The 10,944-nt window shown below is 42.3% G+C and overlaps 1 protein-coding gene across 3 annotated transcripts in view; it reads left to right on the plus strand.

Moving 5' to 3' along the window:
- Positions 1 to 10,379, plus strand: part of cemip2 (cell migration inducing hyaluronidase 2) — a 38,732-nt gene extending 28,353 nt beyond the window's left edge. For all 3 annotated transcript variants that reach the window (XM_078251529.1, XM_078251526.1, XM_078251527.1), the window contains exons 13-24: positions 13 to 144; positions 343 to 378; positions 703 to 858; positions 2,468 to 2,645; positions 4,049 to 4,264; positions 5,657 to 5,868; positions 6,332 to 6,514; positions 7,121 to 7,340; positions 7,427 to 7,528; positions 7,647 to 7,792; positions 8,236 to 8,342; positions 8,457 to 10,379. In XM_078251529.1, the coding sequence (XP_078107655.1) occupies positions 13 to 144; positions 343 to 378; positions 703 to 858; positions 2,468 to 2,645; positions 4,049 to 4,264; positions 5,657 to 5,868; positions 6,332 to 6,514; positions 7,121 to 7,340; positions 7,427 to 7,528; positions 7,647 to 7,792; positions 8,236 to 8,342; positions 8,457 to 8,656 (1,888 nt within the window). In that variant the 3' untranslated portion in view covers positions 8,657 to 10,379. The remainder of the gene's footprint in view (positions 1 to 12; positions 145 to 342; positions 379 to 702; positions 859 to 2,467; positions 2,646 to 4,048; positions 4,265 to 5,656; positions 5,869 to 6,331; positions 6,515 to 7,120; positions 7,341 to 7,426; positions 7,529 to 7,646; positions 7,793 to 8,235; positions 8,343 to 8,456) is intronic.
- Positions 10,380 to 10,944: the final 565 nt, after the last annotated feature.

A 10,944-nucleotide genomic window follows, 5' to 3' on the forward strand; every position in this document is an offset into this window, starting at 1 on the left:
TGTGTTTATCAGATTCCGACCGCACCAGAATGCTGACCCTAGCCGTCCACGGGTGGCTGCAGTCATTGACACTCTGATCTCCTTCAAGAACAACGACTTGGGAGCGTGGATACGGGGAGGTGACATCATCATCCAGGACTCTGGGTGAGACGACTCATAGGCTGCGATGTGATTCATGTAATGTCTTCAAGAGACCTGAGCACTGGGATGTTTCTGATGAAAAATGAAAAGATTGTGTCACCACAAAAACCTAAACTGTAAATCTCGGTGCTTTTTCGGTGGACAGGCTCATGGTATTTCAATAACAGACAAAACACTAAAATATTTCCTTAATCTGAACAGATTTGCAGACAACGGAGTGGGATTGTCCTTTGCCAGGTGCGTACTTCTAAACTCTGGTTCATGCAGTGTCATGATTTTATTCATATTTATTCCATATTTGCTTTTCATATCTCCCTGCCAGATGAACTTGCCAAAAAAACGTGTGATTGATTGCTAGATACTGACACTTTAAATGTCTTGTGTCACAAGCATCTCTTTCCTGATTAATATGTTTTTATTTCCCTCTTCTTTCAAACCTAAATACAAAAGTACACACTTTTACAAACAATTGTCCTGTAGTATATGTCTTTGTTAAGTTGTCAAATGTTTGCATATGTGATATAAATCTATGTTCGCCCGTATCTCCTTCTTGCTCTCCAGTGACGGCAGCTACCCGAAAGATGAAGGCTCCAGCCAGGAGGTGACACAGTCTCTGTTTGTGGGTGAAAGCCGAAACCGAGGGACCAACGGAGGACAGAACAAATACTGGGGTATAGGAGGGACTGATGCAAAGATGAGGACTCTGCCTAGAAACAGGTGAGGAGGAGAAAACAGAGGGAGGAATAAGCTGTTGAAAGGAGAGGGAAGGAAAGATACATGTGAGGAAATTGAGGGAAAATCCAAATCAAACTGAGTTCTCTCAGGAATTGCAGGGGATGGTGTTGGGAGGAGTTGGTTGAAGAAAAATATGCTGGGAAAAACAAACAAGGAAGAACGAGCCAGCGAGGCAATCAGGTAATTGGACGGATCGACAGCTGAGGCTGCTGCAGCTGCTGTAAGCAGTAGGTGGACTTGTGAAAGGAAGTTCTGTTTTGACTGACTTCCTTCTAGTGATATTTTAAGAAGTTTATGAATAACTGTGGTGGCAACACTTGCGTGGTTTCGTAGAAAGGGATTACTCATGTAGCATTTGATTTCTTAAGAGCAAGGAGATAGTTGCAGGCTTTTTTTGGCTCCTATGAATTTCAGCTGGATGTCACGGTTCACTTCCTTTTGTTTCTATTGTTTGTACCAGACAAATGTTTTGTGTTGCACTACCTATGCCTCCCTGACAATGCCTTAGATAGGACTTCCATTATGAGGACATTTATAGAGCCTCTCCATGCTGCAATGCAATGTCTGACTAAGTGGACAATGCCTAATGAGACCAGAGTTCTGAGCTTTATGTCCCCTCAGGGACTCCTTCCAGTTCTCTCTGTCTTTCTCTCTCTCATTACAGAGATTGTTATACGAAAGGAGCGTACCATAAACTAAAGACTGATAAATAGCTGCCTTTTTTACTTTTAAATGCTAGGGTTTATGTCAGTTTGTGACCACTGTCACCACAGTGTACGACTTTACAGCCATTTTACAGGCTTCCTGACCGCACTGTGACATCTGGCGCAGTCAGTTTGTCTGTCGTCATCGTGGTTACTGCCAAAGCTGCTGACACACTTTTTATTTTCTTGCCAAGACAGAATAGACAGTTCCACTAAAATTGATGGATAATTTGAGATCCTTTAATTAAAGTTCAGTACGGTTTCATTAATAGCAATAACGTAAGACTTAAATCCTTGTCTGAGGGAAAGTAAAAACTCAAAACAGACTGAGTGATGCTGGAAAATATTGGTTAATTCTTCTCTATAATTATTATCCAAGATTATCAGTCTTTTTACCTTAACCAGGTTAGCTTTTTCTATATCTATATACAATTGTTAGTTGTGTGACACACTATACTTCTCTTTACTAAGATTGTATGGTTTTCTTATGTTTTACTTTTATGATTGATGTTAAAAATCATTTACCACATTACTAATGTTAACAGAGTTGAAGTCATTTTTGGGAGAACCATTGAAATTATGAAATTGCCTGTATAGGCCCATATGACTAAGAATTATGGAGCATGTCATATCTTAGGCAGTTGATGTCTTGCACCCTAGTGAGCTCATAGCCTGGCTGAAATGTGTTTACGTTTTTCATACCATGTTCCTCAGTCATGGACTGGCTAAAAAAGGTTTTAGCCAGTCCATGACTAAACCCTGTGGTCATCCATTTGAATGATGGTCTCTTTACTCGATCTGTATTTTCTCCCATTTTATGTATTGCTGCTTTATTGTCTGTATCGACTTGTCTTATCATGGATTGTTCCCCTGCTCCCTCTCTGTAGGACGTTCCCAATCCGAGGTTTCCAGATCTATGACGGGCCGGTGCGGCTTACACAGAGTACATTTCGTGGCTTCGTCCCCACACCAGAGCGTTATACCAGCGCAGTGGGATTCAACCTGAAGAACACCTGGCAGCTCACCCCACGAAACAACCTGTCGCAGCTCAACTTCCAATCCACTGTGAGTTAACCTCTATTTTTGACAACAAGGCACGCGTTACAGTTACTGAGGGATACATGACCCGCTGAGACTGAGGGACAACACAGAGATGTCCATAGGAAGCAGTTCAACCCTACGCTTAGTCACATTCTATTTACAGTATTATGGTATATTGTTTCATGTTTTAATTGTGATCTGCTTTTAATATGCTTATTATAGCTCAGTGTTTTCCATAGGTTGACTGCTTTTGGGGCGGGGGGTGGGCCCTGGGGGAAGTTAGCGTGGGTCAGTGGTGCTCTGCTGCAGAATTAATATAGGGGAAACACTGTAGCTCATAACAGCCAAATCACTGACACTACAGGTGTAAGTTTCCCTCCCAGCGTGTCTTGTTTAGCTATATGACTTGGGGTTATGTTACATTTCAGGTAAATACTGCTGCATTCACATGGATTCTGCCAGACGGCAAACTGGATATCATTGTAGTGGACAAGAGCAGGATGGTCAAAATGAAATGAGACCGGCAGAGAATACCGGCAATGGTAACGGTAGGCGGCATTGCCGTTCAAATAAAAAAATAAAAAATAACTTTTGATGTCTTTTGATCATATTGATTAGGTCACAACTCAGATCATGTGTGGGCAGTTATGAGAAGCATTGGTTAGACAGAAAAAAGGACAAGAAAAGGGGAGCCCCTTCTGAGACAGGCCTGTGGAAAAATCATTGTAAATCACTGGTGCCCTCTTGTGGTGGTATAGTACAGTGCACTGCTTTTACTTATATGTGATTTAAAGAAATTTAGAGTAAAACATTTTTAAGCATCTCCCGCTCATCAATGCTCATTATTGTCTTAAAGTTTTAGTGCGTAACTTTTTGATATTGGTGAACGTCCGTTACATTCAAGCCGTTGCCAAATGAGTTGATACAAAGATAATTAAGACTATCAGCTCCACACAACTCTCTCTGTATTTCTCAGTATGGCTATGTTCAGAAGATTGTGGCGTCCGGTGACTTTCCTGCGCAGAAGCTCAAGTGAAGATAATTCCCTCTTCTGAAGAGTCCATCATGTTTTTTTAATCCTCCTTGTCGTCTTTGGCTACTAGCAACTGCGTGGAGGAGGGGTGGGGGCGTTTGTGCGATCACAGAAGGCTTGTATCATGTGGACGCGCCGACAGTGTTGTTGTCATTACTTAGAATTCCTCATGGGTGCGACAGAAACTACGCACTATAGCTTTAAACCACAAACATAAACAAAGTAAACATTTTCAGTTCCAATAAATGGCAGCTGCATCGAAAAGAGCACTCCCTAACAAACATTTACCAAGGGTGGCTCTTAGGCAAAGCAGTGATACCCTGAATTGATACATAGTGCTAAAATGTACTGTATATGGTGGCATTCCTAACACTCTTGCTAATAACATCCTCAGGTGGGTCTGCGGGCGTTCTTTGGCCGCCCCGGGCAGTGGTTCGAAGAGAACGACCTGGATGGTGACAAAAACTCCCTCTTCCACGATGTGGATGGGTCGGTAACCGGCTACACAGACACCTACGTCGGCAGAGCGGACAATTACCTGATCCAACATCCTGGCTGCTTGAATGTGTCCCAGTGGAATGGAGTGATCTGCAGCGGCCGCTACTCTCAGGTACGGCATGTCGGCGGACAACACGTCATTCTTGTAGCTCTGTCCTTCTAATGTAAAACTCCTCCTGACCCCTGCACTCCACCACATCCTCTTGATAGAAGTGTCTGTGTGTGTGTGTGTGTGTGTGTGTGTGTGTGTGTGTGTGTGTGTCTGACTCTTACTACAGGGTAACGGTTGGTGAACATGTAAATATACCAGAAACCGTTAAAATAGGAAATAAACATATTAACTTCTCATAGAAGGGAAGAACATTGAAAATATAGCTTTCACTCTTCAAGGACGCAGACAGTGAGCAAGATGTACCAACGCTTTTACGCCCACTTCAGGCGTATTTGTTTCGCAACATGTTCGTAAAAGCATGGCGAGGTGTGTACAAACAGGCCGCACTGAGGTAAAAGTGCAGACTGCCTGTCGCGGGAACTGAAAATGGCAAAGTGTGCTTTTCCGTGTCATACATATGCATTCATGGGTGGGTGAAGGGGAAAGTGGGAGTTTCCCATAAAGAGATGGGAGGGGAAGCGTAAAGTGTGCCTAATTATGTATTCCGCGGTATGTACAAAAACCGCCCGTGACAGAGTGCCTCTATTTTGCGGTGAAAATTCTCCGCCTCTTCAAAGCAGGTGTAAACCAGCCGCAAGCGGGTTTCCTCGCATATGCCTCCTGGTGAAATGGCAGCATTAATCCGAGCAAGACGAAGACATAGGCCAAGGAGACGAGCTGAGAAGGATTTTTGCCACAAGGATCACACTTTTTCAGTTGAGTGACCACAAAATCATTAAGCGTTACAGATTGAGCTTCATGCAGTATTACAGTTACTGGAAGAAATCAAAGATGACATCGAATCTCCGACTCAGCGTTCACATTCCATTCCAGCAGTTGTTAAACTCCTCGCTACATTACAAATATTGGCATCAGGATCATTTCAAACAGTCACAGCATCAGCAGTGGGAATATCGCAGTCTGCACTCAGCCGTATCATAGCACCAGTACTTACCGCTTTGCTACGGCGCAATTTACGGTATAGTGGGCGGAGAAAGGCGCTGATTACCCGATGAACTGCAGGTTTGGTAAATACGACGTAAGTATCACAGCGTGCGCTTTCTGCGGGTTGGACATGGCGCTGATAACGCTACATTCACAAATGTACGTACACCTGGCCCAGAATGTACACACTCTTTCACTGCTTGCTGCATCTGACAGAGCATACTAATTACCATGTAGCGATAAAGCACAGGCAACAGCGTCCCCTACTGACCAAATGGCCATACTGCTTTCAAATCAGAAGGATGTTTGAATGCTGTCTCATGGAGCATGTCAGGGAATTCAGCACAGTCCTTCCAAGGTAAAACTCCTCCTGACACCTGCAATCCACCACACCCTCTTCTCCTTCAGGTGTACATCCAGACCCAGGGAGCCCCCAGCCTCAGTTTATCCATCAGCAGAGATGAATACCCTAATGCTCCTCTGGTACTGAGGGGGATTAACAGCCAGGCGGCGCTGTCTCAGCAGTACCAGCCCATCCTGATGATGAGCAAGAGCTACACTCTGCACTGGAATGGACTTGCACCCCGAGAGGTTGTCCTCTCTCTCATCAACTTTGACAAGTGAGTACCAACAGTCAGCAGTGGGTTTGTGTGTATGTAAGTAAGTGAAGTTTATTTCTAGAGCCCATTTAAACTGAGCTTAAGCTGACCAAAGTGCTGTACAAATTTACAAATACAGAATTATAGACATAATAACAGAATGGTGTGTTAAAAAGCCCTGTGTGTGTGTGTGTGTGTGTGTGTGTGTGTGTGTGTGTGTACTTACTGCAAGTCATGGGATTTCCGTAATATCTTGATGTTTTGAGAGGAAAATGAGAATGTATTTTTCTCTCAGGGAACGGCAAGACCATCACTGCATTACATTGGACTTTTCAGCAGTGTGGTGTACTGCATTGCTAGAACTATTCTGAACTGGAGAACCTTACTAACAAACCAGTGTCATAACATGTTTTTACTACTTCTAGTTGGTCTTGGGGGAAGCCCTGTGATGCAACGTCTCTCTCTTTCTCTTTCTTCCACTCAGAGATGACTGGGTGCTGGTGGGACTCTGTTACCCATCAGACACCACATTTCAGATTATGGCCGACATCAATGATAGGCAAAGCAACACCTTTGATGACCTCACAGACTACGGCACTGTGCCATCCATCGCAGAGCTGGAGAAGAGGCCGATGGAGCGGAAGTACTTCTTTGACCGACCTGTTGGGTGAGAACAAACAAAACCCATCCTCTCTCTAGTTGGGGGGGGGGCGGTCGATACAGCATAGCAACGCATTTTGGCCTTTAATTGATAGGACAGCTGTAGACAGGAAATGGGGGAGAGAGAGGGGTAAGACATGCAGCAAAGGGCCGCAGGTCGGAACCGAACCCAAGCCTTGGTACATGGGGCGCACACTCTACCAGGTGAGCTACCAGGGCACCCCAGAAATGTATCTTTTTAGGTAAAACAGATGTTGAGGAAGTTGTTCTTTGGGGACATAATTTGAAGTAGGAAAAAAAGGCAATAAATTGCAGAATATCGCAAAATGTTTAAAATCGCAACAATATCGCATCGCGATAATATCTTATTGTGAGGCCTCTGGTGAGTCCCACCCCTACTCTCTAGCAGTATGTTAAAAAAGAAGTGGGTTAAGCTTGAAGAGATTGACTTGGTTTTTAATCCTGAATTGCATTAACCTTTTCACACTGATAGCTGAGCAGTCTGAAACTTCTCACTTCTTTCATCCCTTTTTTTGTCTCTCTGAGGCTCCCTGATTTCCTGCAGTTTATTAAACTCTGGCTGTTTCTCCTCTTCTCCTCCGATCACACCCAGCTTGTTGTGGCTCTACCTTCGGGCCCGGCACCAGCGTGACGGCCACAGCTACTGTTCAGCAAAAGGCTGCGAAAGAGTGAAAGTCATGGCCACCACGTCCTCCAGACAGACCTGTAACTGTACGGCCAAGGCCTACCCCAAGTACTCCAAGACACCCTCAGCGGTGGTGCCTATGCCGGCCCTCAATACACAGCCCTGCAAAGACTGTGGCGCCAAACAAGTATGTGAGCTACGTTTTAAGATGATGTCCGCTCATCTGCTTAAAAACACAAGCCGCCATTGCTGACCAATGTGTCTCTGTGTCAGCTTGTGTTTTCCAGTGAGCCATGGACCTCCTACCTCCAGACACAAGTCAAGTCTCTCAGCAGCAAAGAGCAGCAGCGAGGAGATAACAGCTCCTTTATCACTGTGAGCATGCCAGGCCTCAAGTACAAAAACAAATCCAAACCCATTACCAGTACTATGTCTTGAATGTGTGAATCAGGGTTTATTTAACTTTTTTTTTTCCTTCCCTGTCACCTGCCAGGTGAATGAGGTGACCATGGTTTTCTCTCAGCCTGGGTATTTCCTGGTGTCAGTGGACGCCTGCTCCGGGAAGGTCACAAAGAAAACCTCATTTACCAAGATGGACGCCAAGATGGAGCAGTACCTAAAAACTGGAATACCAAAGAGGTGAAGCCAGGGAAAATACGATAACAGTGCTCACAGCACGTTTGCTTTTCTTGCACACTACTTTGCACTTTACATCCCACTCCATGTGTACTTGTCTTGATATTATGTCTTGTTTGTATTTTTGTATATTTTATATATATATATATATATATATTATGTTGATATGTGCCTATATGTATATTGTTGTCTCTATTGTACAGTATGTACTATTTGTCTACTGAATGTTTACTACTACATGTCTATTTGTTGAATGTATAGAGAGTTAACACTTACCAAAGTCAAATTCCTTGTGTATGTATGTATATAAGCCAATCAAAGGACATACAGTGGTATCAAAATCTGAGACAAATATGTCCTAATTAGTATAAATATACAGCAGCCCAGTTTAGGAGAGTTGTGCACATTCTTGCTTAATTTACAGACGTGTTTTGTTTCTCCAACAGTTCTATAGTGCTCCTGGCAACACGAGGTCAACCAGAAGGCTTGGTGGGTGTGGCTTCAAATCTGGTCTCTTTTGGTTTGGCCAAACCTGCTGATCTGCACAGTAAAGGTCAGTGATGTGCTTAACATTGTTTTTTCTCCCTTTACTTCGTCTGTCTAGTTGCTGTATTTTGGGGCAAAGTCTGTCTTTCTCTTACACTGTTATTGCTACCTCTAACCACAGAGAGTCTGGCACTTTGGGGGTTCCAGGGTGGTTCTTCACCCCCTCCGTGGGTCTCGCTACAAGCCGGACAGGGGGATGAGTTCCTGGGGCTGCAGGAGCGGTACTTGCCTCTGGGTTTGGAGGCATACGGCTGTACGCCACCTGCACCTCACACGCGCAAAGACCTGGAGCTACTCAAAATAGCCACGGGACTACAATGACCAATGTGAACTTAACAACTTAACTACCCAGAACACTCTTGCACACAGATACACAAACACACGCAACCAGCTGATGAATGTGAACTGCTGAACCTTTAATTTATTAACAATGGCAAAGATGTTTACCAATTTCAAGTAGAGAGAAGGTATTTTATTATGAAGGGGGTGAGGATTTTTGTGATTGTTGTGCATGTGTGTGCGCGTGTTTAAGTGGAAGTATGCCTTGGGGCCATTGAGTCAATGCACTTTCCTTTTAAAGACACAACTTGCCTTATCAGCCAAAGTGATCAAATGGAGCTTTACAATAACTCAGTTTATCTTTTTGTTTATCTTGGAACAGAAGACAAACCAACCCAAAGCAACTTTTAACATCTACCTACCCATCTTATTATTTATTATGTAGTTCATTAAAAATCGAATGAATTGAGTCTCAATGCATTAGATACACACAAACCAGAAGGAAATTATGAAAATAAATGGCATTGTCCCTGAAATGAGACCGTGTTCGATTAGAACAGAGAATGAAACAAGATGGATTAGATGAGCTCAGGTCAAAGGGAAATAATGAAAAAAAATGCCATTGCTTCTGAGAATGAAAAAGCACTATTAAGCCAAAAATGAACATGTAGTAAACAGAGCCAGTGTGCCATTAAGATGCAAAACACCTATATTTTAAAACAAAGTCATAACAAGCCATATTCATATTTAAATGGTTGTATAGACAAAGGGTAGTTTGCAGTGACGTTAATCTTGCCTTTGTACATAAAAAAAAAAAAATCTGTTAAATAGATAAAGTATTACTTTGTAGGCCATAACTCTTTCTACCAATCTTCACACATCGTTTAGCTTTTTTTAGTTGATGTCTGTAACAACTGAATCTTTAACTGGAAAACCTCCTCTGATCATCGTGCAGCTGTACAACTTTAAGCACCTTTTTTTACGGATTCCTACGTGGACTTACTGGATCTTTTTTTTATCTCATATTCGTATTTATCTCTTCACGGTGATGGCATATCAAGTGCTGGCCACATGTGCAGCACAAATATACCTACAGTATGTATCACTTTTCTTTTTTTGTTGTTGTTTCCTCAAACAGAATTGAATGTTTTACCTTTCATCTGCCTCATTCAGGATCTTTTCACGTGCATTATTGCCAAAACCGTATTCAGATAGAGCACAGGGTGCCTTCTTTTTAGAGTTGGTATCCTGGCTGAACAGTAGTGAGCCGCCAAATGCATACAGATCATATACCAGCTGTAAGGTAAAAGGCATTGTGTTGAGAGTTTGAAGTGGTGTTTGGATGTGAGCAGGGCTCCCCCACTGAGCAATGATAACTGTGTGTGTGTGTGTGTGTGTGTGTGTGTGTGTGTGTGTGTGTGTGTGTGTGTTTTATTTTTATTACCTTGCTGCCTTTTAACCACTTTCCTGTTAAAAAGAACGAGAGGTAAAACATTTCACCCCCTTTGCCTTTTGTTCAACTGATGCTACTGCAACTGATAGTAGCGATGTTTGTAAATATGGTGTTTAATGTTATAACTCAAATTGTATATGTAATGGAAATGTCAAACAGGTTGTCAATAGTGTGTGTATTTACTGTGTTTTTGTTTTTTTTGTCAATTGATAAGTCATCTGAAAAGATTTAATGCCAATTCTTTTAGTGTGGAAACTCAGCATTTCTTATACAATTGACAATTAAATAAACATTTATGCTTTGTAATAAAAACATATTTTATCTTTTGCTTATAGCCGTAGTGAGAAGAGAATGGCCTCTCCTGAGTTTAGGTCTGAGAAATGATATTCTTTATATTTGAAGTGATTGCTTTTTTGCATCAGTTACACAACTTTACCACTTGGAGACAGCCTAGCATTCTTAAGGAATTCTTCTAAAATTCAGTTGAGCACAAATCCACATTTTCATATCTGAGATGCTGAAATGTACAAGTCAGTACAGTACATTGTATCAAAGTAAAAACTTTAAGACTTAATAAATAAGTGTAGTATTTAACTTATGGAATAATATCAAAATTGTCTTCTTTTTTAGCGAGGGTAGCTTTTAGGACACTTAACAAAATAACCATCAAACTGTAACCTGAAAATAACCATTACTGTTTATTTTACCACACCAGCTGCCAACACAGAGGGAGTTTAATCAGGCTTCTGGAGATAACAGTAAACTTCTATCAATCTGTCTGTAGAACTATTAGACAGTACAGTAAAAATGCATGGCACGATGGAGTGCAGCAGTTGCTTTTACTAAATTATGGATGAGGAACAAGTAAGAATTGTAT

Source organism: Sander vitreus, chromosome 5, assembly GCF_031162955.1.
Source record: "Sander vitreus isolate 19-12246 chromosome 5, sanVit1, whole genome shotgun sequence".
Taxonomy (NCBI): domain Eukaryota; kingdom Metazoa; phylum Chordata; class Actinopteri; order Perciformes; family Percidae; genus Sander; species Sander vitreus.